Consider the following 27566-nt stretch of genomic DNA (forward strand, 5'->3'; position numbering starts at 1 on the left):
TATAGTTTCTTTTGTTATTTATTTGCATTTTATTAATGTATGGTAATTTAAGCATGGACTTTTTATTTGACTAGGCAAACCAAATTAGTTACAAAGTTTAGACTAGGTAGGCATGTAATGCAGGACAAATAGGGAAAACAAGAAGAGATAGATTTAACAACAGTCAAGCGGACATGATTCGCTGTAGCTAAATGTTCGACCTCGCTAAATGCTGACATCATACACTGTCGGCATTTAACATTGCACAAGCATTTCACCAGACTGTTGTTAAATCCCCTGCTTACTGGCAGCCAATCGTCCGCTAGCAGGGGCTGCTTCTTAACTTCCGTTTCAGGCAGACCTGAAATAATGGGACTCCGAAGCAGCATGCGCTGCTTCATAAATGGAGCCCAAAATATGTATGATGGAGAGGATTAGTGTCCAACTGATTTAAATGAAAGACCATGATTGATCATATTTCAGATCCAGTATGAGTGAAGAAACAAACTAAAAATTGGACTAGCTGAAACAAAAATATGCTTCAGTATAAACACATTTCAGGGAGAGTGAGAGGGGAAGTGAGAGAAAGTTAGATGTTAAATTGTGGGAAAGACAAACAAACTGGGGGTGGGCAGAGCTATGCCAGAAAAAGGCTGCATAATGGAATAAATGTTATGATGAGGAAAATTAACAATAGAAGAATGGAGGCAAGATAGGATAGTTGTAGCAGGTAAAGAGAATAAATAGAGTTAAGGAATGCAGACATAACCCTGTCTAGTATTTGAAATATGCTCAACCAATCAAGCACACAGCTGAGAGAGGGCAAATTCAAGCATGGATTTGCAGAGTATACATAAATGAAAGGGGTCTATGTAATAGGAAGATCTGACCTAAACCCTGTTTAAAATGAAAACATTATTAAACAATGCTTCAACATCACCTCAAAGTTGTTGTTTTAACATATCAAAAGCTTATTTTAAAGGAGTCATGAAGGGGAACCAGACTGACAATTTCCTCGCCTACCTTCACACCTCTTCACCATCAAATTAATTCACCAAAAAGAAACAGTGGATGTTTCATTCTGATTGGCTACCTTTAGGGCCCAGAATAGATTTAGGCAGCTCTTCTAATGTAAACACAATAAAAATTACTGATTAATAACAAAAGAAGGTGACATAAAATAGGTTTTTATTATCTATAATCTTAAAACAGAGACCTACATGGGGGGGGCAACCAAAAATTACAAATTTATACATGATATAATATGATATACTAGATGGGTTAAAAAAAACATGAAATAAAAAATATTGCTAGACTTTTACAGACCATGAGCTGCCTTGTAAAGAACTAAATAGGGGAATAAAACACATTGACAATCCCCACCTCCGCACCTCTCAACCACCAAAACAATTCTCCTCCGTAGTCGTGTCGCTCTGCAAGGCTAATGCCATCTACTAATTTGACTTTTTTTTATACAAATGCTTATAATTAAACTTATTGTTTGATAAAAAAAATGTGGTTGACTAAAGGAAGATGAATACAATAGCTTATAATCCTAAATGATTTATTAACCCTTTGAGTGCTAATGACGGCTCTGAGCTGTCACAGAGTTTCTCACTCTGGTGCTCATGACGGCTCAGAGCCGTCATGAGCACTCTCCCACCTTGAGGGAGATCTGGGGGCTCCTAATGGCTCCTATCCCGGCGATCGTGCCTGTAGAGTGACAGGCATTGCCGGGTCTTCACGTGATGCGCGGTGATGTCACAGGCATCTAAGCAGCTACAGATGCCCAAGACCCACTGTTGGAGAGGTAATCACCTAACCATTCCAACAGTGTAAGTCTTGGGGGTCTGTAGGAAACATTAAGTTAAAAAAAAAAAAAAAAAAAAAAAAACCTTAGAAAATATTAGCGCCCTGGTGGGAAAGAGCTTAGCACTCAAAGGGTTAAAAACCCATATACCAAAGATCCATACCAAGGAAAAGCAAATGTGTAACTCTGCTTTGTTACCATTAAGGCCTGTAAAACTTCAGGAAGTTCTCTTTATAAAACAAATTACCGAAACATACTAGGGGATAAGAAAAAAACATTTAAAAAACAGGTAAATAAAACAGCTACTTGTCTCGTCCAGTTTGAGGACAGGAGGAACAATTCTATTTAAGCTTTTTTTTTATTGACTGTAAGAAAAAGGCAGTGTATCTAACCACAACATTTTAATGAAAAATGTCAAATAAACAAATCTAAGAAGATCTAACAAAACTAAACAGAGAGCTAACATGAAATAGAAAAATCTAAATAAAATAACACATATTAAGCTACCTCCATTTTAAATATCTGATTAAAATAAAAGGGTTAATTCAACTATGCTTTTATATTACCTATTAGACACAGTTTTAAAGGAACAGTCTACACCAGAATTTGTATTGCTTTAAAGATAGATAATCTCTTTATTACCCATTCCCTAGTTTTGCATAACCAACACAGTTACAGTAATACACTTTTTACGTCTGTGATTATCTTTCATCTAAGCGTCTGCAAACTGCCCCCTTATTTCAGTTCCTTTGACACTTGCATTTTAGCCAATCAGTGCTGACTCCTAGGTAACTACACTTGTGTGAGCACAGTGTTATCTATATGACACACGTGAACTAACATCCTCTAGTGGTGAAAAACTGTCAAAATGCATTCAAAAAAGAGGCAGCCTTCAATGTGTAAGAAATTAGCATATAACCTCCTAGCTTTAGCTTTCAACTAAGAATACCAAGCACAATTGGTGATAAAAGAGAATTGGAAAGCTGTTTAAAATGACATGCCCTATCTGAATAATGAAAGTTTATTTTGGACTAGACTGTCCCTTTAACATATGACAAGCTGTCTTCTTATAAAACCTCAAAAGGGAAAAAAATAAGAGTGACAATCCCCTTCTCTTCATCTACCTCCTTATCTATACACCACCAATGGAGTTTCCTTCACAGGAGGAGACGATGTGTAGCTCTGCTTGATTACAATTAAGACCTTTAGATATCTAGGAAGTTCTCATAATATAGGCGCTTACAATTAAATATAAAAAATGATAAAAATGATTAGACAAAAAATAGGTAAATAATATAACTCACCCTTTTCTCAAATTTCAGGATATAATGAACAATTCTATTTAAAACGTTGTTAAAATTTGACTTAAAGTGATGGTAAACCTTAACTAATCAAATACCATATATTTAAACTTTCCCATTAAAAAAGTATATGTGTACCTAAGGGATTAAATGCCTTTCAGTTGTTACCAGCAGAGAGGCTTAACTTAATTTAACATTTTATTTATAACTTAACATAATAAATAAAAGACACAGAAACTGAGTGTGGGTAAAATTTTTGACCGTCAAGGGTCAAAATATTTATTTAACTGAAACATCAGAAAATACTGAACTGACAGGCAAGATGGCGGCAAGCACTTATCCCTAAAAACATAACCCAGCCCTGCTGGAGGTAAGCGGCCCAAAACAGAAACTGCAGCGGAGAGGCTCTCTGCTCAAGGAAACGCTACTGAGGGGTGTCGAGCTCTTCTGACCCACCCGCAAGGGGAAGGAGGGGCACCCCACGTGCACTTGGGGACGTCCGCCCCACCCACTTTTAGACTGGTCATCGCTCATGGCGAATTATGGGTTTCAACCATCCTTGTTGCCCGATTCATTCATGTCTCAGGGTATTCTGGCTTTGGAGGAGCATCTCCGGCAACTCCGTTTCACGCGGGTGCAGATCCAGGATTGCCTTCATCGTTCTATGCAGCGCCAAAAGTTCCAGGCTGATTGTAAGCGTCTGCCCGCACCTTCCTACCAGGTTGGTGAGAGAGTTTGGCTGTCCTCCCGCAACTTGAACCTTCATGTGCCTTCCAATAAATTGGCTCCCTGTGATGTTGGTCCTTTTCGAATACTGCAACGGGTTAATCCTGTGGCCTACGCTCTTGACCTTCCTCCTGCTATGCGCATCTCCAATGTTTTTCATGTCTCCCTCTTGAAACCATTGGTTTGTAATCAGTTTACCACTGTGTTGCCTCATCCCCATCCTATCTTTGTTGACAACAATGAGGAGTATGAGGTCAGCAGCATTATTGACTCTCGTATGTCCAGGAGCTGTGTACAGTATTTGGTTCACTGGAGGGGCTACGGTCCGGAGGAGCGTTCTTGGGTTCCCTCCTCTGATGTTCATGCTCCCTCCCTCCTCCGTGCCTTCCATTCCCGTTTCCCCAATTAGCCTTTTGTCCTCCCGTGGGGGAAGGGTCATTGAGGGGAGGGTACTGTCAGGGTTTTTTCTCTGTTGTTTGCCATGTGCTGCTGGCAGCCATTTTACTCACCTCTCTTCCTGACTATGGTGCATTGTGGGGGATGCTGCTCATTTCCTACACTTCCTTTCATGGCCAGACTGGTGTGCATCATCCATGTGAGACAGGATGCAGTCTCAGCATTGTGATGTCATCACTTATTATTTAAAGGGCCTCTGTTCAGTATGCTTTGCCTTTGCGTTGTCTCAGACCTGTTTGTGAGAGTTCCTGTGTTTTAAATAAGGAGAGAAGAGGTAAGGAAACCTCAGTTAAAGCAGGTGGTTTAAGCTAGCACTCATTCCTGTCAAACGTTAATTAAAAAGCAAAACTTTAATAAGTAATTTAAAATACCGGCCTAAATACCACAGTGTACCAATCTTTAAAACTAAGTCTCAATTGTCCCCCTGTTTCCTGGCCGATAGCAGCTCCCTCGGCTTCAGGTGACAGGGACAATGGACTACTAAGTTTAAAAACAACAATCACCAACATGCAACTAAGTGCAAAAAAAATGAGCAGCAAACTAGTTTCGGCTGTGCTTATCAGCCTTTCTCAATGCTATGGACAAACCGAGGCCCGGGTGCCACCCCTTTAAATAGCACTAAGCTTAAACCTTAGACCAATCAGCGATTCATGTGAGAACACTCCTACTTCTAATCCAATCCCTGTCTATTGCGGGATTGTGACGTACACTCGCTAAACAATTATTCATATATATATATATGTTTTGGTAGTTACTAGTGCAATCTCATGTACTGAGTGTTACTCGGTCTGTTCCTTCACCTCCCATATAGTCAGTCATTTATTAGAGGACACATATATACAGTATATGTGTATGTTTACATATAGTTGTAATCGGTTGTGATACTGAGAACGTAATATTGTTGGTAAAATGTAGATCTTATCCCTTACACAATATACGATTATAATATGGGACATAAATGCCTTTTGTTTTCTAAATAATCAGTAGCGTTGGTGCAGTTAGGAGCGGCACGTAAATGAGCGATTTCTATTGGTCCCTTGAAACACACCCACATCTAGCGCAATCCAATCAGACATTCGTCTTTGTATTTGTAGACAACTTAGTGTCACATTGGAATATTATGAAATATTTAAGAATACCTCTTAAAGTCTGCTTCAAATCATTATGTTATAAAAATCATTAGTGTTGTAACTAATTATTACCCCTTCCCCAAGAAAACTTATATTTGGGGTTGTATAAAGTTGTATCTCGATTTGACACATGATTAGGGATTACCATTGGTCCAATTTACACACACACCTTAGGTATTATCCATTCCAAGCGCCATGTATGCATATGGCGAATAGATTACCACAGTAATGTTCCTGTTCACATATTACTCTTTATAATCTTTTATTTTTATATTGTTTCCAGATTATAAGTAAACATAGAACGTTCTAAAAAGTGTGTGAATTTGATGACAAAGTGTCACTGGAAACCGGGAATCACTTTCAGCAGTGAGATGTTCATATTAAAGTGACATGATCTAATCTTCTTGTGTGTTGTCTTCCTATGGTTAGGATTACTAGATTACTGCCTAAGGGTAATAGTTTATTAGGTTTCGAAAAAAATACTTTTTATTTCTCAATAAATAGTGCCCATCTCTACAGTATTAATCTACCTCATATTTGATTCAGTATTTCAACTATAGGAAGTATCTCAACTATAGGTAATGAATAAAGACTTGAATTCTAATATTAAATATGGCTAAACATATAAAATGCATAGTATTTCTAACATTACATTGCCTATAATTACATTCATTATACTTTCTTAGTGTGAAAACACATATTGGTATTATGTAGTACTAGGCTGATGTCGTTCTCATACTATACACTTTTCTGGTAATTATTCTCTATAATTAAGCCAAAAAATTATATATAACTTGCACATAGAGTTATTAGGATATGGGAAGAAATTGGTTAAATGTATGAGAAGTGCTATGGGCGGCCACTATACACCTTAAAAATTTGTTAGCGATTAAAATGAACTAATATGATATTCTGTGATTAATGTATACCTGTTGTCTGAGGGTCCCACTCTCTCTCTCATTTAAGGTTCCTGTTTCTAAAGGAATTCAGGTTAAACCTGTGAGTATCATTTGTACTAAAGAGGAGGTCGCTAGTCAGATCAATATTTGGTATAATTCAGTAATCATAATATATTAGTGTTCATTTATTATAATGGAAGAAAAAGTAATCGAATAAAATACAATAAAATAGATTGATGGATAATACCTGTCTCATGTATTAGAATGTGTGTGATTCATGATACTTATTAGTAGATATGTTAGAAAAACTATATATATATATATCTATATATCTATCTATCTATCTATCTATCTATATATATATATATATATATATATATATATAGTTAGTAATATGACAAAGTATGATGATAGTCATGTTTTTTCATATTATCAAAATTCAGTAAATATAGTTTTTAAAGAAATACCCAAAAGTTGTTAGCCTCATTCATCCCATTGGGTATAATTGTATTGAGTCTGAAAATCCAACTCGTTTCTTTTTGTAGCAGGATTTTTTCGCAGTTACCCCCTCTGATTCCAGGTTTGATTTGTTCCAGACCCCAACATTTGAAAGAGGCAGTTTTGCCTGAGTGAGACTGTAGAAAATGTTTTGCCACACTAGTTATTTGTTTGCCCTTTTCTAAGTCTTTCTGTGCATTGCGGATGTTACTAAGATGTTCTGTCATTCTAATGTTCAACTTGCGGGTAGTCATACCTGTGTAAAATATGTCACATGATCATGATAGACAGTAAATGACATTCTCGCTTTGACAATTGATGTGGCTTTTAATTTTCCACGTTTTTTACCTGGCTGCCTGATGTCCTTCCTGGTTCCTGTTCCCTGGCTTGTTCCTGACTCTGCTGTTTTCCTTGTTCCTGATTCCGGCTCATCTGACTATTCGCTTTGGCTCCTGACTCGGCTCGTCTGACTACCAGCTCTGGTTTTGACTCCTGGCTTGTTATTTGACTTGTGGACTTTTTATTATTTTTTGCTATGAATAAAGGTGTGATTATTTTTGCACTTCTCGTCTCAGTCTGATTCCTGGCACCCTGACATTACGCAAAGGCCATGAATCCTGATGGTGCTAATAATCCACCTTTACCTGCCATCATTTCCAGGATGGATGAACAGGATCACCGCTTGGATCTATTTGCACTAGCCCTGCAAACCCTGCTGATTGTGGACTTTTTATCATTTTTTGCTATGAATAAAAGTGTGATTATTTTTGCACTTCTCATCTCAGTCTGATTCCTGGCACCCTGACAGTAGGGAAGCGAGTTAATTTCAATGGGCGTTTGTGGCAGTGTAGGGTTCAGAAGTGTACCAGGGGTTTTGCAATGAGGCCACGGCATTTTATGGGGTTAATAGAGTAGGGGGTCTATTTTGATGGGGGTTAGCACGCGAGTATAGGTGTTCGTTTTCTTCTTTCATTCGCAGCTCTATTGAAGTCTATAGGGCGAATGCCATATCGCAATATCTGAAGTCTAGTTTTTTGCATACGTCGGGTTTTGCAAGAACACAAAGTTTTTACTTTCGACTTCTAAAAAGCTACACATGCAAAGAGCTAATTTCTAGCTGTGTTTATGCTTGAATTAATATTTAATACTTTAAAGTTAATAATGTATATACAATACGATAGTTTAAATCTCTGCTGTATGGTTCCTTATCTCTACAGCATCAGAGACATTCCAATAATACACAGTAGCCATTTAAAATTGTAATGAATGCTAATAAAAAATAGAGCTTTCCATTAAGAAATAATTAGAAAATGAGCATAAATGGCCACAAAATAAACTGGATTAAACAATTGGAATAAACATTATAACATGATAAAAACTGCTGACTTTTTGATCTGTTATTTCTTTACTCAATCTTTTGGAAGGACTGGTAAAAAGGTACAATTCTGAGGTATCCAGTCATCCTGACCTGAACAAAGTTACCATGACCTAATAGTTGGCCAACAATTGTTAATCCTGTTGTTGATTTCCAGTATAAAAAATATATATTAATTAATGTTTTAATATATTTACTATCATTAAGACAAATTGTATAATGTTAAATTACTTTTGTTTAATAATTAATTAAAATTTTTAAACTTATTGTAAATCGATCATTTAAAAAAAATCATTGGGTAATAATTGATTATTAACCAAACTTCCCCTTTTCTTGGCATCACATGCTCCTGATTTCTCTAGTATAAATAGAGCATTTTGATCTTGGGTCTACATTCACCATCAAAATGAGGGGAATCATCCTAGCTGTTCTGCTCACCTTAGCGGGTATGTGACCGCCAGCCTGAAAATTTAAAAAAAACTTGACATATAAATATATATATATTTGTTAATTGTTTTTCTAATAAATATATTTCTTTTTTTCCTTACAGTGAGCGAGAAGTCTAAAATTGGTAAGCATATTTTATTTTAAATATAATTAATTTAATAGAAAATATATATAAAAATATAAGACAAATGTAAATTTAGATTATCTTAATTATTCTAGTATTAACAAATATATTTGATACAATTATTTATTCAATACCTATGTTTGTATGCATAAACAAAATACTGCATTTCAATATATAATGAAAATAAATAGTTTATGGGATATTTTATAATACGTATATTTTGTATAATAAAAATACACACACCACATATATGTATGAGAAGCCATCTTCTTTTGTTGACTACAAAATAATTTGAAAGATAATTTACAGTGGTAGCAGAATATTGTAACTAATTCATACCTTACAATGAATTACAGAACCATACTTTAGTGAGAGCAAGACGTATGTGTACAATTATGAAGGAATTATTCTGACTGGATTCCCAGAGAATGGTTTGGCTAAGGCTGGTATTAAACTGAACTGTAAAGCTGAAATCAGAGGCTATGCACAGAGGTCCTACATTCTCAAGGTAATAAAAGCTAAATGTATATTTCAGATTGGTCTACAGCTAATTTTATTAACATAATTAAATATTTTCTGTATAAAATTAATTTTCTTCAGAAATTGCTGTGACAGGTCACAAAAAATATATTTTGTATTTACAATAACTATTATTTTAAAAGATATTTTTTAATAAAAAAAATGTAAATAACAAAGACTACAGATAAAAAGCTAATTTCTGTCTATGGAGTGTCTTTGCTTACTAAGCTTTCACTATTCAGTCTTCGACTAAAACTCACTTATAATTTAATTTTTTAATTAATGGATTCCAATGAATAATACTAAACTATTAATATTAGAATGGGAGTTCTAGTCTTAATGAATCTAGGAGACATAATTTAGTTTGTCCAATGTGATATGCTTTTATATTTAATATTATCAAATATCATTAAAAACAGACAGAAAGAAATTTGTATTAATAATAATAATCTTATATTAGCCCCCAACAGCTCTAGTTCAGCCACATGACCTATAATGTACATCAGCAATAGCTCAAAAAGGAGTGGTTATAAACCTTAAAGATTATGGGTGCTAGCAACATTTGCTGTAAAATATCCTATCAAGGGTGAAAGGTATTATACTTTTTTTCCTATATAAATCAACATTTCTCCAATTTTCCTCTCTATGTGCCCGGGAGAGAGAAAATAAAATGCACAAAACTAGATTATCTTGCAAAATTAAGGTTAGTGATACCTTTGAAATTTAGTGGTGTCCCAACAGTGTGGCATTACATAGCTCTCCCAACCACCCACTAGAACTGCTAATGAGAACAAATTTATACATTAAACTATTGTGTAATGTTTCTATTTCCACATTCTTTTCTTAGATCCAATCTCCAGAAATAAAGGAGTACAACGGAATATGGCCAAAAGATCCATTCACTCGATCCTCTAAGCTGACCCAGGTTCTGGCTGAACAACTAACAAAACCTGTGAGGTTTCAATACTCTAATGGCCGTGTGGGAGAGATCTTTGCTCATGCTGATGTTTCAGATACTGTGGTCAATATTCACAGGGGAATCCTAAACATGCTTCAAGTTACAATCAAGAAATCTCAAGATGTGTATGACCTGCAAGAGGTTTGTGTTATATTTAGCTAAATCCTAGATATAAAACCAAAATATAATTATTTATTTTTCAAACAGATGTAATACATTCATTTCTATGAATATTTTCTAATCTGTTTCTCAGAATGGTGTTACCGGAGTGTGTCACACAAAATATGTGATCCAGGAAGATAGAAGGCAAGAGAGATATATTGTAACTAAATCCACAGATCTCAACAACTGTGAAGACAAAGTAGTAAAGAACATCGGAATGGTCTACTTGGAAACCTGCAAAGCATGCCAACAGGTAACTGTGAAAACTATCATTATTAATAATGGCTATGTATAATTTCAATATCCTCTGAATTCATTATATTCTATTTCTCTATACAGAAATCAAAGCACTTACGAGGATCAGCTACCTACACATACAAACTAAAGGAGAAGGAACAGGGTGCCCTCATTGTAGAAGCTACAGCCCAGCAAGTCTATCAGTTCTCTCCATTTTATGAACTTTATGGAGCTGCGGTAATGAAAGCAAGGTATAGTCTTATCAAAGAACTTTTATGTATAGCCAAATAATAAATAATGTATACACTAGAGCAGGACAACTCAGACTACAGTCAGCAGGCAGCATCTTGGCCTCCATCATTTTTTGGTTAGTTGGCACTAAACAGAAAACAGACGTCTGTAAATTTGTATTGAAGATGCAGTTAAGCTCATCTCATTAGGTAATTAAGCAAGTATATTTGTCTTAAAGTTTGCAAATTAGAGTAGTAAATACAATCAAATGATATTTATTAATAATAACTATTGTTCTATAATTTTCCGAACACTTTTGAGGTTGAGGCTGCTTTCCTCAGCATGATTACTAAATGAAACCAGTAATATAGATTAGGATAAACATGTTTGAGCAGTAACTGGGATACAAACATTACACGCTATTGCTGGATATAGTCATTTCATTCTCTTGAAAATGGCATATTAAAAGACAAGCATTGCAAGGATCCATTTCTTTGTGATCTCTTATGGCAATTAATTGGATTTTCTCTTTCAGACAAGTACTAACATGGGTGGAAACTAAAGCTAGCCGAAGCAGTGATGCACAGCTGCAGTTGGAAAATCGTGGTGGTCTTAACTACCAATTTGGTGCCGAAGTCCATCAGATGCCATTTCAGTTATTGAAGACCAAGAACCCAGAATCACAGGTATAGCTTATCACAATAAAACTAGGGTTTCCCACATACTTAATAACATTATTTTAAACAGTATTAAATATTTCTATGTTACAAAAATATAAATTTTAGCCCATTTTCATGAATATATTTAATAAAGCAGCAACCGCACACAGACAGTAAAATTATGCAAATAAATAAGACAGTCGTTAATCCGTCTTGTGGTTTCTGCTACAAACTACAGGACAGGTTTATTACTAGAACATAGCTATATAACTTCAGGTTAAATGGGGATATTTTTAATTGCTTATTTATATGTACGTTTTGTAATGTATCAGTAGTATCATGGTATGTGTTTATTTGATTTGCTATAAGACTTTATACATAACACACATACATTGATTAAACTTTTTGCTTTTAATATTTCCTTTGTTTTATTAGATTGTAGAAACACTTCAGAACTTGGTGCAGAATAACCAACAACAAGTTCAATCACAAGCTCCAGACAAATACCTGCAACTGATTCAGCTTCTGAGAGCAGCAAGTGCTGAAAGCCTTCAGACTATTTGGAAGCAGTATGCAGACCGACCTCAGTACAGGTAATGACTATGTAAATATGCTTAAAGGGATACTGAACCCAATTTTTTTTCTTTCGTGATTCAGATAGAGCATGCAATTTTAAGCAACTTTCTAAGTTACTCCTATTATCAATTTTTCTTCATTCTCTTGCTATCTTTATTTTTAAAAATAAAGTCCAGTACCCTGGACAGCACTTCTTTATTGGTGGATAAATGTATCCACCAATCAGGAAGGACAACCCAGGTTGTTCATCAAAAAAGGGCCGGCATCTAAACTTACATTCTTGCTTTTCAAATACAGATACCAAGAGAATGAAGAACATTTGATAATAGGAGTAAATGAGAAAGTTGCTTAAAATTGCATGCTCTATCTGAATCACAAAAGAAAAAATTTGGGTTCAGTGTCCTTTTAAAAAAGTATTTCAGTTTCATCATATTTATATGACCCTTTCTTCAGTATAGTTATCCTTATAAAACATTCATTGTATGAAGAATTCTTCAACACGCAAAAGCAGTATTATAGATATTAGGCTTATTGTATAGAAAAAAACTAAATTTCATATAAAAGCAGCAATTATGAATATTATTAAATATATGTTTGCTTAAATTGACAATTAAGTCCACATTACATATTTTGTAATTCATATACAGCCAGTGATTTTAAACAACTTTCTAATTTACTTCTGTTTTAAAATTTTAAAGGGATACTAACCCCAAATTTTTTCTTTCATGATTCAGATAGAGCATGCAATTTTAAGTAACTTTCTAATTTTCTCCTATTATCCATTTTTCTTTGTTCTCATGTTATCTTGACTTGAAAAAGCAGTAATGAAAGGTTAGGAGCCAGCCCATTTTTAGTTCAGCACCTGGGTAGCGCTTGCTAATTGGTTTGCTACATTTAGCCACAAATCAGCAAGTGCTACCCAGATGCTGAACAAAAAATGGGCTGGCTCTAAAGCTTACAGTACTGCTTTTTCAAATCAAGATAGCATGAGAACAAAGAAAAATTGATAATAGGAGTAAATTAGAAAGTTGCTTAAAATCTCATGCTCTATCTGAATCATGAAAGAAAAAAAATTAGTTTAGTATCCCTTTAAGCTCAGAGGCGTAAATGAGTTTAGAGCACTATATGGAAGCAGTTTTGCAAGAATGTTATCCATTTGCAAGAGCTTTAGATGAGTGTTTTTCCACCATGGTCCTCAAGTACCCCCAATAGGCCAGGTTTTGATTATAGCTTAATTGGAGCACAGGTGAAATAATCATCTGATGGGTGAGAGCATGTTAGTAACCATGGTTACTGATCAGCTGATTATTTCACCTGTGTTCTGGTTCAACTATAATGAAAACCTGGCCTGTTGGGGGTACTTGACCACGGTTGAGAAACACTGCTTTAGATGACAGCACTACTTCCTGCCATTTAGTGCTTCATACACCTACCTAGGTTTCTTTTCAAACAAGAATACCATGAGCACATGAAAAAATATAAAGTAAATTGGAAACTTGTTTAAAATTCTTAACTCTGTTTAAATCACAAAATATTTTTTTTTTTGGTTTCATATCACTTTAAAGAGCCATTGCAATTAAATTTTTTATGCTCTTATCCATTAGAGAATGTCATTTTATGACTGTCAACCCTAGACTACTACAAACTGTATTTTTACTGTGTGTTTAACCCCTTTACGCGGTAGGTTCATTAGTCTTAAAATGATATGCGCTAATGGGTTAAAGCCGCGGCCGGACTGTTATCCAGCGGACTTTTGTCCGACTGACATTTCTATGACGGATAATATTCCAACAGGCTGTCTGATAACAGTCTGGCCACGAGATGGATAGATAGATAAGGATAGATACAGATCGAAAAATAAACAAATAGATAGATAGACAGATAGACAGACAGACAGACAGACAGACAGACAGACAGACAGAGAGATAGATAGATAGATAGATAGATAGATAGATAGATAGATAGATAGATAGATCGTTAAAAGCACGTCGCTGGGAGATGGGAACCATGGCTAGGTTCCCAGAGGTGGTTGCGGCACCCGAGGCTCTGATTAGAACAGAGCACTCTAGAGCGTATCTGCCCTCGGCCGACGTCGGAACACAGTCTCTCGGACATATGTCTGACGGACAAATGTACTTCGGCATTCTGTCCATCGGCATTTTGTCTGAGCACCGGTTAAAGCATGTCACTCTACGACTATAATGGCCCTTTAACTTATTTTTACTCAAAAATATTTTAGAACTGCTGCTCCTTCATAACATGATAGAAAAAAATTAAGAAAATGTTGTTTGACTAAAGAGATGCTTATCACAGAATTTAGTGATTATCTATAAAATCAGCTTTTACTTCTCTTTGAGGCTTCTTACTGAAAAAGTGATAACTTTTACCATACAGAAAATTTGCATATAAGAAACATGCATTAAAGGGACATGAAACTATTTTTTTTCTTTTGGATAGAACGCACAGTAAATTTGATAATAGAACAAAAATAGAAAGCTGTTTTTTTTTTTAAATAAATTGTACACTCTATTTTAATTATAAATGAAAAACAATTGGGTCCCATGTCCATTTAAGGTAATATTAACATCAAATTGGCTTCTCAGGAGAATTGCCTTATATTTATGCTATAGTGTACTGTATCTGTAACCATTATACATGTGTATTTATATAGGCACTGGTTGATACATGCTATCCCACTGATTGGATCTACTGATTCTCTGAAGTTCATCAAGCAGAATATAGATAACCAAAATCTGAACAAACAGGAAGCTGCCTTGTGCATCAGTATGGCTATGCTGCATTCACGTGCAAGTCAACGTACATTGCAAGAAGCTTCTGTAAGACCAATAATAAATTCCTATTATCTTATTGATTTCTATTCATTATTGAAATTATGAACCCTTCTTAAAAAAATTAAATATGTATCTAAAAACAGAAATCCGCTGAAAAATGTATTATGTTATGGCAAGACTAGCAATAAAATATACTACTATTAAGAGCAATACAACTGCTGAATTTTTTTCAATAGTCAGTTTCCTTTTAACAATATTGTTGTACTATTACTAATATTATTATTTATTAACCTGTATTTCATTATCTGGGTTAAAGTTTCCTATAAACTTTTTAACAATTAATATTTATTACTATTTAAAATGGTGGTTTGCTTCAAGAATCTGTGCACTCCTAATGCCAGAAGAGAAGATTAAAAAATACATATTGTTAAAGGGAAAGACATATAAATGTTTTCCTAAGAAAGGAACAATACATAGTAAACCACCAAACTGCCATATGGCCAGAACACATTATAGCTGTAAATGTATCTGGTAGTAACAAATCATTATCAACTTCAAAGGAAGAAAACTTGATTTTTTTATTATTTACTTCCAAAACTAAAAGTATTTTTGTAAATGAATGTATAATGTACATTTTGCTTGTTTACCAATATATTGATTTCATTTGTGGGATAAAGATAGATTATTCAGTTTTGTATAAGGACTTCCTGATTACTATTATTTGTGTTAAGCCCTTTAAAGGTCCTTTTTAGATCAAGTAATGGTTTAACATTGTCTATGAACAGTTACTTCTGTGGACTGTAAATAATGCTTACTTCTCTCAGATTGACACAGGCATAACTAACTGGTTTAAATGGTTTACAGGACTTGGTAATGGATTCTAAGATACAGAACAGGCCTTTCCTCTACAAGACTGCAATGCTGGCCTATGGTTCCATGGTCTACAAATATTGTGCCACAACCTCATCTTGCCCAGAAGCGGCTCTCCAAGTACGTACTAATTATGTACAACTTATGTATCTCAGTAAGTTCAGAGACCTCACACTTTACTGATATTATGCTCCTATCTATCTTCTATAGCCTCTTCATGATTTAGCTGCTGAGGCTGCTAGCAAGGGCAGAGAAGAAGACATCTCTCTTGCATTAAAGGCAATGGGAAATGCGGGACAACCTCAAAGTATCAAACGTATTCAGAAATTCCTGCCAGGATTCTCCTCCGGTGCTTCCCAACTCCCTATCAGAATTCAGACTGATGCTGTGATGGCTCTAAGAAACATTGCCCAACAAGACCAACGAAAAGTATATGAGTATACTGATAATATTCCAATTAGCAACACGTATTAGAACTTTGGTAAAAACATTTGAACAATATACAATATAAAGTAAGGTGATTGCTGTATTGAAGGATTGCAGCTCCAGAATTTGTGAAAATACAATTAGAATACCAGTAAATTAGATGAAAAAACATTACATAGTGTTCATGACATCAATTACGGTTCTTGACCTTGCTTATTTTTGTATGATATTAAGAGTTTCCCTCAACAATAATTTACAGTCTATACATCTGTCACATTTGTATAGCTTTGTTTAAAAATGTTTTGAAAGTGTTATATTTATAATATTGTTTTGTTTTTAGGTTCAGGAAATTCTGCTCCAGATCTTTATGGACCGTAACGTCCATTCTGAGGTGCGCATGGTATCTTGTATTGCTCTGTTCGAAACCAAACCAGGAGTCGCCATAGTAACAACTGTAGCTCAAACAGTAATGAAGGAAAGCAAAGTTAACTTGCAGCTTACAAGTTTCACATACTCTCATATGAAGGCATTGACCAAGAGCAGACTGCCAGAGCTTCATTCATTGTAAGTCATAATAAGCATCAATAACAAAATAATTTTCACAAAAGTAGAAATGTCACACTTTATGTTAACATTCTCTATATTTACAGGGCTGCAGCTTGCAGTATTGCTTTAAAAATGCTAAATCCAGCTCTTGACAAGCTTGGCTTCCGTTACAGCAAAGCCCTTCATATAGATACCTTTAAATGTGAGTAACAAATACCTGGTACGTCATAAAACAATTATATGTGCAACCTACACATGAGACATTGTTAGATTGCAAATATTTGTAACTCATCAATGGCAATAGAGATAAGACTTGTCTTCAAGCGCCACCAACAGACCATAAGACAACTTCACAATGTAGTTCATTTGTAAGTCATGTAGAATTAGTCACCTATGTTCATGTCATATTGTAATGTCTTGGTCTGTTGGTTTTCCCTTATTCAACTATTTGAACAACTGGAATCAATGACATATATAAAATGTTTCCATCAATTATCTAGGAAGCCCATCTAGTAGCCATGGGCCATATATGGTCCTCTGTACTAGTATTTTCAGCCCTTAGGAAAAGCAGAATTAAGAATATCTGCCACAGTTTTTGTGGCCCGAGGAAAAAGCCAAACTTAAAAATGTGTGCGTTCCAGATTTCTGTTGAGTGGGCAACTCTAAAGAATTCTCTGGAGGACAAAACAGCAGATAGAGGTTACCCTGGTTCATTACCTAAATCCGGCACTGTGCCACTGGCCTTTTTAGACCAGCAGGTCCTCAGCAGCTGTGCAGGTCCTCAGTAGTACTTCTATTGTGCGCTTAACCCTTTTTAGGGGGTTAAAGACACATTAGTGTAGGGTCGAAAGTCTTAAAATGACATGCAATAATGAATCAGAGCAGGTCATTTTTTTACCTATTATGGCCCTTTAATCTGTTAATTGGTAGTAATATTTCTTGCATTTTCTTTCTGTAGACAATGTGATGACTGGAGCTGCTGTAAATGTTTACATTATAAACAGCCCAAAAACAATGTTCCCAACCTTTATACTCATTAAACTCCGAGGAATTGCGGCTGGTGCTGAGACTGACCTTGTAGAGGTATTTTATTTCTTCAACAAATAAGTGACAATATGTATATATTATATGTCTATGTATAACGTATTTATTACCCCTTTGTTAAATATAATCTTATTTTACACTAAATTTCTTGTTAACTTTTTTATAGGTTGCTGTTCGGGCAGAAGGACTCCAGGAAACTTTAAGAAAACAGAATATTCCATTTGCAGATTATCCCATGCGCAAAAAGATCATGCGTGTAGTGAAAACTGTAAGTGCTATAATAAATCTAATTCTTATTGTTGCTTTAAAACAATGCACACATCTATTATATATAAGAGAACATTATGTATATATATATATAGTCTTATCAACAGAGGGGAAAAGTTACATTATGCTTTTGATTAGTTGAGACAACTAGCTTATTCTTGTGGCTTATTAAACATCATATGGAGCCTCAGTTGTAATATTTGGGATATGTTTTAAATGCATTACCTCAAAGTTAAAGGGACATAATCACCATGAGTGACCTTCTTTATTTTACCACCTTTTGCTATAATGACAGTGGCTAACCTTGTCTACACCAGTAACAGGCTCATTTTGGCTTGTTACTGGTATTAGGATGTTATCAGTTAAAGGCACTTAGGGTATGTAGCATCGTTAACCTTGATAAGTCAGCAGTTTCTGAAAATTAGAAAATCCACACATTTCCAAGCTATATTACATGAAAATTAAGCAAAATAAATAATTAAGTATGTTGCAAAGTTGTTTCACTACACATAGCTAAATAGTTTATATTAAAATATCAATGTGTTTAATCTCTCTTTAATTTATTGCAAAGCTACAGAAAAGTCTTGTAACTACAAGGTGTTTTTTTTTTTTTATTGTTTTAAAGTCATATTTTTACTTTAATTATTTTATGAAATATAATCATGAGTATAAATTTAAAAGCCTGTCTATATATCACTACACAATTTTCCTAAGGCGAGTGTGTTTCACTTTGATATATAAGCCATCATTCTTCTATATTTCAGTATGAATCTTGTTTTAATTGTAACAAAAGAATCTGTTAATATTTTACGATTAAATGCCTTTAAAATATTCATTTTAACCATCTTATTATTTGGTTTATTTCATAGCTTACTGGCTGGAAATCACTGCCTTCTGATGAGCCCCTTATCTCAGCTAACTTCAAGGTGCTTGGTCAAGAGATGCAATTCGCTCAAATCAGCAAAGAAACCATCCAAGAAATAATGCGGGTAACTTTTTTTTATCCAATCCCCAGTTGTGCATAACCAACACAGTTATATTAATATAATTTTCACCTCTGTGATTACCCTGTATCTAAGGGGCATATCTATCAAGCTCCGTATGGAGCTTGAAGCCCCATGTTTCTGGCGAGCCTTCAGACTCGCCAGAAACACCAGTTATGAAGCAGCGGTCTAAAGACCTCTGCTCCATAACCTGTAAGCCTGCTCTGAGGAGGAGGACAGAGATTGCCGCAATTCAACCCGATCGAATACGATCGGATTGATTGACACCCCCCTGCTGGCAGCCGATTGGCCACGAATCTGCAGGGGGCGGTGTTGCACCAGCAGTTCACAAGAACTGCTGGTGCAATGCTGAATGCGGAGAGCGTATTGCTCTCTGCATTCAGCGAAATCTGTCGGACATGATCCGCAATGTCGGATCATGTCCGACAGGCCTTTCATAAATAGGGGTCTAAGCCTCTGCAGACTATCCCCTTATTTCAGTTCTTTTGACAGACTTGCATTTTAGCCAATCAGTTATGACTCCTAGGTAACTCCACGGAAGTCAGCATAATGGTATCTATATGGCACAAATTAACTAGTACAGTCTAGCTGTAAAAAACTGTGAAAATGCCCTGATATAAGAGATGGCCTTCAAGGGATTAGAAATTAGCATACGAGTCTACCTAGGTTTAGCTTTCAACAAAGTATACCAAGAGAACAAATCAAATTTGAAGATAAAAGTAAATTGAAAAGTTGTTTAAAATTGCATTCCCTATATGAATCATGAAAGTTTAATTTGACTAAACTGTCCCTTTAAATACAAACTTTTTAAAGGATGGCTTTTACAATCGTCTAAAAAAACAAAGCTTATAAGGAAAGACCCCAGATGAACAGAAAAAAAAAAATAATGGATAGATCCAAATATATCAGGGGATTTGACAAATATAAGATCAAATATCTTAAAGGGTTTCATTAAACCCTTTTTTTTCATAAAGATGGAAAACTAATAATGGGTCATGATCTGAAGTCAGAATATAGAAAGCTCAGGGTTATTTTACAGGAGTGGTGGGGTCACAACCAGTAAGCGATTGTAAGAATAACTGGTATGTGCATAAGGCTATAGGGAAGATGAACTAAGCCTAAAATTTAAATAGAAATATGGACAATCTAAAAGGGCCTTTTTGTTCTTATGTCTGTTTTCTGTATTTCTCTAGTCTCTTTATGAACCAGCAGACAGGCATTCCGCGATTAGAAATGTGTTGAATAAACTCCTTAATGGTGTCGCTGGCCAATGGGCTCATCCACTTTTGGCTGCAGAAGTTCGACACATTATTCCCACTTGTGTTGGTCTCCCAATGGAATTCAGTGTACACACAGCTGCAGTGATTAATGCTGCTGCTAATGGTAAGATGCGTAATAATGTCCCTTATTATATGAGAATCCGTTGTAAAGTTACATGCAAGAAATATTCAGATATAAAATACAAATTATGACTGCATGTATATACAAAATGCTGGATATGATTTGAATAGAGATGTTTATGTTAGTTTTGTATGTTTGAGGTCTAATTTATCATGCAAATTACTTTCTAAGTTACTATATACAATATTATATATATATATATACACTTTGCTTTCAGATATATAAAATAAGAATATTGTATATATATGGAAAGTATAATAATTTTATATATATATGGAAAGTATAATTAAAGTAACATTTGTTTGCAAAAGTGTCTGCCATTTAATGGGTTCCCAATGATCAATGTATCTACTAGAGTTTATTAAAGAGTTCCATTATTTTGGATTTGAAAAAAATGCTGCTTTTGTAAGATGAAACTACCATCTATAATGAAAATCTCAGCATTACAGGCCATAGAAAAGCTATGTATAAAAGAGGCAGTGACAGTTATCAACCTCCCAGCAGGCGGGTGAAATTCAGAAAGAGAGCTCAGCCCATTTGAAAGGATGTTTCTAAAGCAAATTTAAATACAAATAATGCTTATCAGCTCTTTACTGGATATATTGTACTTTTAAGCAACTCTATTTAAATATATATTTTCTTAAATTAACACTGCCTTGTTTCTCTAGAATGTTACTAAATACACTATTTGTATTTTATAGTTAATATGAAAGTTTCACCATCACCAACTAAAGACTTAAGTGTAGCTCAGCTGCTGGAATCTAACATACAACTTCAAGCTGACATCGCTCCAAGGTGAGAAAATATATCTGATACTGGTACTAAGCAAAATACAATATTTGGTGTAAGAATCTGCACATAATTAGTAGATTTTTTTTTCTACCTATTAATAATATCAATTTATAATATGCGCATTAAGAATTTTATATGATTTTTTGTCATTTAGTAAGTAACATGAAAAAAAGATATTCTAACAATTAATAACACATTAATGAACGTTCTAATAATGGTGTGAACACTCCTAATTTCATTTTAATTGTAGTGTGTCAGTTCATGCTGTGGCGACGATGGGAGTGAACACTCACCTTATACAGAGCGGTATTGAATTTCACGGTAAAGTACGGACATTTACCCCAGCTAAATTTACAGCAAAGATAGACACAAAGGACAGAAATTTCAAGATTGAGTCTGCTCCATGCCAACAAGAAGAGGAACTACTGCTGACAAGGTAGGTTTTTTTCTACAATTGATTAAATATAGTAATAGACCCAAGACAGTGGCGCACACAGAAACTAGATCTACATTTGTTTAATGACAGTGATTCTTCCCAGAGCAACCTGGTACAACAATTACATATAACTAACTATAGCATAAAAAGGAGCAATTTTCATTATTTTTACAGATGTAAATTATTGTTTTCCCTAAAAGACTTGAATTAATAACAAATTGCAAATATCCATGTGGTTTCAACACAAAGACAACAGCTTTAATAAGGTTTTCATATACATAGTGTTGAGTTTTCTAGTGCTGTATAAAGACGCCCATTACAGGTTGTGTTGATTGACTGCATTTATTTAAATGAGCCGTGTAATATGTGTATGTCTTGAACGGTGAGCACTCGCAGCAGATCTTTTGGATTTGTTGAAGTATTGCTAAAGTAAAAATTAAACTTACTTGATTCTTACAGAGCATGACATTTTAAACAACTTTTCAATCTAGTTCCATTATTAAAATGTGCTCAGTCTTTTTATATTCACACTTTCTGAGGCACCAGCTGCTACTGAGCATGTACAAGAATTCACAGTCTATATGTGTATGAATTTTGTCATTGGATGATGACCGTCACATGGCTAGGAAGTTTTAAAATATTGATTGCTCATTTGATATTCAGAGTAAGTGCTTTTGCATTCTTTTTATTGAACATGTAATGGCCCTTTAATCTATTGATCATTGTTTTATTGTGAGAGATGATCTGATCTACTGATCTACTTTCATCATGATGAGATAGCACTGACCAAGTGTATATTTTATTAACAGATAAGATCACAGTTTGACACTAAGGGGCCGCTTTATCATAGTCCGAATGCGGCCAAATACAGCTGTTTCCGAGCGAACATTCAGGCTCGCCGGAAACAAGAGTTAAGAAGCAGCAGTCTTAAGACCGCAACTCCATAATCGTACGCCTCCTCTGAGGTGTTGTACAGCAATCCGCCCAATCGCAGACGATCGGGTTAATTGACAACCCTGCGAATCTGCAGGGGCGGCATTGCACAAGCAGTTCACCAGAACTGCTTGTGCAATGATAAATGCTGACAGCATATGCTGCTGGCATTTATCGATGTCTGGCGGACATGATCGCTACAGCGGATCATGTCTGCCAGACAAATGATAAATCAATCCCTTAGTATGCATCATAGAGACATTATTGTTTTCCAACATTAGGAAAGTGAGTAAAAAATGAAAATATAGTCTTTAACTACGTCTGAATAATAATTATTTTTTCTTGGTAGATCTCAAGTGTTTGTAGTGTCAAGAAATATGGAAGATCTGGAAGCAACAAAGAAAACACCAATCTTACCCAGAGGAGCCGTACAACACATTCTTAAGAAACACTTTGAGACTACCGGAAGGAATTCTGAAGAAGCGGCCAGCATGATGGTAATTAGGATTCTGTATGATGATGTATTTATATATATGGTGCATCTGATATTGTATACTTCACAATAGACTTGTGCAACTTAATACACACTGAGAGGTCACTAGTTAATATTGTCTTCAATAAACTGGGCACTCCAATTTAGAAAGTGGACAGTATTTATTAGGTTAAATGAAAATTAGACTCCAAAAATATTCTTATCATGCATATGAAAGAGCTGAAAAACATTTTTTGTATGAAAAAGGTAAAGTTGAAGCTAATTATTTTAATTCTGGACCTTGCATGTTTGATACCAACTAATGTATAATCTCCAGCTGCTTTTTGGCTGATAAAAAAAGTACCACACTCTAATGGTAAAATGAGAAAAGTCTGCTTCAGCAAATAAAAAAAAACATTGGAACAAATTTATTTACAACAACAACAAAAAAGTAATTAAACCTGCAACAAATTTAAGAAAAGTGATTTTATACTTAAGGTAGGAAGAAGAGTAAGGTTATAGGTGTTTAGTCATTTTAAGGCAACCTTATTAAACTGATGGTTGGACATGTAGGTGCCTTAAGGCAATCTATGGGGCATATTTATCAAAGTGCGAGCGGACATGATACAATGTAGCGTATAATCTCCACTGCACATCAATAAATGCCGACAGCATACGCTGTCTGCATTTATCATTGCACAAGCATTTTACGATTGGATTGATTTCTGTCCACGGCCACAGAGCAGGCGGACAAATTATGGAGCAGCGGTCTTTAGACCGCTGCTTCATAACATCTGTTTCCGGCGATCCTTCAGGCTCGCCGGAAACAAGGGGCATCAAGCTTCATTCGGAGCTTGATAATTCGTCCGCCTAGACTTGAAGGAAATTAAAATTGACGCACTTGTATATGCTTTGTTTTTCAAATCAGAAGTGTTTGTGGTGTTTAGCTGCTGAAAAGAAACGATAGTTATAGCCCTCAAAGCAAATGGTAATGGATGAGAGAGATAAACCATAACTTGTCAGCCAATGCTGAGTTTGAGAGATAAGGGAAATTGATCTAAAGATAAAGCTCACTAAACCTCTGCATGAAATAAAAAATAATTGCTAAATTCTTTTGTTGTAGGATGTGTCTTCAGAAATGGTGAGCAAGAAATGGGCCTACTCTGCAGAAGTAACAGAACACCAATACTCATCATCTAGGAACACTGATGACTATCGCTACTGTGCTAAAGCCCCTAAATTTGGCTTCCAAGTCTGTCTTGAAACCAAATATCAAAATGCCGGATTCCTCAGACAGACCCCACTATATCGAGCAGTTGGAGAACAGGAAATCAGAGTCACAATAAAACCAGGTATAGGTCTATTTTTAAATGCCTTTGCTTAATATGTAAATATGATTGATACACAGTGTAACCCTTTTTTTACATTTATATTACACAGCTCAAAGTGATGCACCAATTGAAAAACTTCAGCTGGAAATCACAGCTGGAACTAAAGCAGCTTCCAAGATCATTGCCATGGTAACTGATGAGGATAAACAAGGTGAACAGCTTGAAGAGTCCGAGGTTCATCTGAGACTCAAAAAGATTCTTGGAATAGAAGATATTGAATATAGAGTAAGTTGGAATGATATATAAATTTATTTTTTTTAAATAAAAGTTTATTGCTTTGTCATTAAGTTAGAATATTTAGTTATAATAGCTTTCCTGTTCTTGGAATTTTTATAATTTATGTATATACAACATTTATATCATATATGTGTTTTTTGTAAAATACTGTTTTTATTACGTATAAATAATATGTCTTTCATTTTAATATATTTAGAATTTTCTTTTTTCATGACACATTGTAGGCCAGAAATGAAAGTTTACGTCAAAATAAAAAAGGCAACAAAAAGAGCAAAAACGCTAAAACCCCAGAGACAGACGTTGTTGAAGCCAGAAACAAAAAGCCACAATCCTCATCCTCTTCCAGTTCTTCCAGTTCATCTAAATCATCTAGTTCTTCAAGTTCATCTAATTCACCTAGTTCTTCTAGTTCATCTAGTTCTTCATCAAACTCTTCTCCTTCATCTTCATCAAGTTCATCTCAGCAATCTAGGCGCCAAAGGCAACATCATGGACAAAAGAATGAAAAAGATATTGTACCTTCAGACAATTATCGCCAGCAGTCACAGAGAGACAGACAAACAGCTAAAGGGCGTCATCAGCAGAGTAGTAGCAGCAGCAGCAGCAGCAGAAGCAGCAGTTCCGGCAGCAGCAGCAGTTCCAGCAGCAGCAGCAGTAAAAAGAGTAGCAGCAGTAGCAGCAGCAGTTCCAGCGGTCAAAACAGCAAAGCCCCAAATAAGCATCATCAAAACCATGGACAGCACACTCAGCGCAGTCATGAACAGCAGAACCGTCATAACAAACATCTGAGAGATTCTGACCTCCCTCAGGTATTGTAATAGAAAGCTGGGCTAGAATATGACGCACTGTGTTTACTGGGATCTGGGAATCTTAATTGTAAATGTTAGTACAGTTTTAATTCATTAACTAGATTGATTTAACTTAGCAACATAAATGAAGCAGGAAAATTTATAAAGATGCATTTTTTATGTAAAAAGTTTACTCTTGAACGTATACTATTTTTTTTCTACAAGAAAACTAATATTTGCTAATAACTATATACATTTCCTTATTCATCTAGGTTCAGCGTGAACTCTATAAATTACGATTTAACCCAGTACGCAGACAAGTAAGTGTATATATAATTATTCTTAAAGATATTTAATATTATTATTTATTATATTCTCTATATATTAAATATCTTTCACACACTGTAAAATTCTCACTTCTGTAGAAGTAAGGCTCTCAGATAATACAACAACTAATCCCAGAGGATATAATTATGTGTTATTAATAGTTAAGCATAAGTATGTGATAACAGTAATCTCAGGATTTAATGTTTCCTATATTTATTTCCCAGAGGACATCAGGGCAGGCACAGTCCTCACAATCCAGCTCATCAAGCAGTAGCTCGTCAAGTAGTAGCTCATCAAGCAGACAAAGTGGAGGAAGACAATCACATCGCGTAAGTCACAAAATATTCTGCATTTTCTATTCTACATAGGACAATTTTCTTTTAACTTCTGCTTAAGTAGTTAAGAAGAGACTTAAAGGCACATTGTACTATAAAATTGGTAGCTGCAGAGGATTACAATGTAGGGGAGAAATGCTCCTTTAAGTTTGCGTTTGTGTATGAAATAACTGTTTTTGCTCAATGAAGTCTCAATTCATTGTTCACAAGAACATGCCCATGAAAATGGGATACGTCTGCATAAATAGCAGACCACCTGATTTTATATATTTCTCTATACCCAAAGGCCTCCTTAACTTACACAATGGCCAATACTTAGAGAGGTAGCAATTGAAAAGGATCATTAAAATAAATATCTGTTCCACTCTACACTCAGAACTTGATCGATGCTTGCTTTATCTTGTTTACATAACTTTTCTAAACAGAATACCGCAGAATTCATATTTTTAGTATAGGCGATGCCTTCAGCTGGAAAAAACACTTATTTTAAATGACAAAATAAAGATAAAAACAAAAAAATGGCTTTTCTAATAAGATTAGATGATTTTGTGTTGTTATCATTAAAAATGTATTAACACTTGGCTGTATTTTTAGGGAAGATACCTGGGAGACAAAGCACCCCCTCAGGTTGTTATCACTGCTCAGGCCCTAAGAAATGACAACAAAAAACAAGGATACCAAGTCATTGTGTTTGCAGAGGAACACTCCTCTAAACCCAGGTTACAAGCCTATGTGGTGGACATCAGTAGAGAAAGCAGGTGGAAAATATGTGCTGATGCATACATTAAAAGTCCTCATGAAGCCCAGGTATGTATGTGCATATGTCAAATTTCTTCAGCAAAGTAGCTGAATACAAGATACATACAAAAACCTTAACCCTAAGTTAGAACACTAGATTGGTTTTTTTTTTAAACAGAATACTTCCTCCGAAATATTGTAGTGCCATTAGCTTTGCTTCATTTATGTATGTATGTGTGTATGTATGTATGTATGTATATATATATATATATATATATATATATATATTAACATGAACATTACAGCTTTAAGATCTATGATTATCACCCTAAATAGGTTTGAGGATATAGCAGAAGGTTCTCTTTTGATGTGCCTCCGAGCACAGTAATGCAGTCAGAATTTACTGCTCTGCTCTGAATTTCTGATACACCCTCTGATAAATATATCTTGAAAAATGTAACTTGTGTTGTTAGATACTGAATACTGATGCAGATGTAGAATACAGAACATCCTGTATGTGTACCTGTCTGGATCTGTAGCTATATCACTGTCTAGAATGGCAGGTCGGTTTTGTCACATATACAAACCATCTATAAATGATAATCTGAAATGTGTTTTTATATAAAGACATCACTATAAATTATTTATTTTTTATTTTTACATTAAGTTTACCCAGGAAC

General features: G+C 35.0%; 1 protein-coding gene across 1 annotated transcript in view; it reads left to right on the forward strand.

Annotated features, from left to right (window-relative positions):
• The first annotated feature begins 8574 nt into the window (after positions 1 to 8574).
• The window catches only part of LOC128640830 (vitellogenin-A2), a 35616-nt gene continuing 16624 nt past the window's right edge, over positions 8575 to 27566 (forward strand). Inside the window, exons 1-26 of the mRNA XM_053693253.1 lie at positions 8575 to 8620; positions 8725 to 8745; positions 9102 to 9253; positions 10112 to 10363; positions 10476 to 10637; positions 10724 to 10872; positions 11388 to 11538; positions 11947 to 12104; positions 14759 to 14924; positions 15744 to 15869; positions 15960 to 16178; positions 16516 to 16739; positions 16826 to 16923; positions 17680 to 17804; positions 17932 to 18033; positions 18902 to 19021; positions 20230 to 20419; positions 21139 to 21232; positions 21480 to 21665; positions 22948 to 23095; positions 24194 to 24422; positions 24511 to 24686; positions 24923 to 25507; positions 25759 to 25806; positions 26038 to 26142; positions 26743 to 26955. Coding sequence (XP_053549228.1) covers positions 8581 to 8620; positions 8725 to 8745; positions 9102 to 9253; positions 10112 to 10363; positions 10476 to 10637; positions 10724 to 10872; positions 11388 to 11538; positions 11947 to 12104; positions 14759 to 14924; positions 15744 to 15869; positions 15960 to 16178; positions 16516 to 16739; positions 16826 to 16923; positions 17680 to 17804; positions 17932 to 18033; positions 18902 to 19021; positions 20230 to 20419; positions 21139 to 21232; positions 21480 to 21665; positions 22948 to 23095; positions 24194 to 24422; positions 24511 to 24686; positions 24923 to 25507; positions 25759 to 25806; positions 26038 to 26142; positions 26743 to 26955 — 4239 coding nt within the window. The 5' untranslated portion in view covers positions 8575 to 8580. The remainder of the gene's footprint in view (positions 8621 to 8724; positions 8746 to 9101; positions 9254 to 10111; positions 10364 to 10475; positions 10638 to 10723; positions 10873 to 11387; positions 11539 to 11946; positions 12105 to 14758; positions 14925 to 15743; positions 15870 to 15959; positions 16179 to 16515; positions 16740 to 16825; positions 16924 to 17679; positions 17805 to 17931; positions 18034 to 18901; positions 19022 to 20229; positions 20420 to 21138; positions 21233 to 21479; positions 21666 to 22947; positions 23096 to 24193; positions 24423 to 24510; positions 24687 to 24922; positions 25508 to 25758; positions 25807 to 26037; positions 26143 to 26742; positions 26956 to 27566) is intronic.

Source organism: Bombina bombina, chromosome 10, assembly GCF_027579735.1.
Source record: "Bombina bombina isolate aBomBom1 chromosome 10, aBomBom1.pri, whole genome shotgun sequence".
NCBI lineage: Eukaryota > Metazoa > Chordata > Amphibia > Anura > Bombinatoridae > Bombina > Bombina bombina.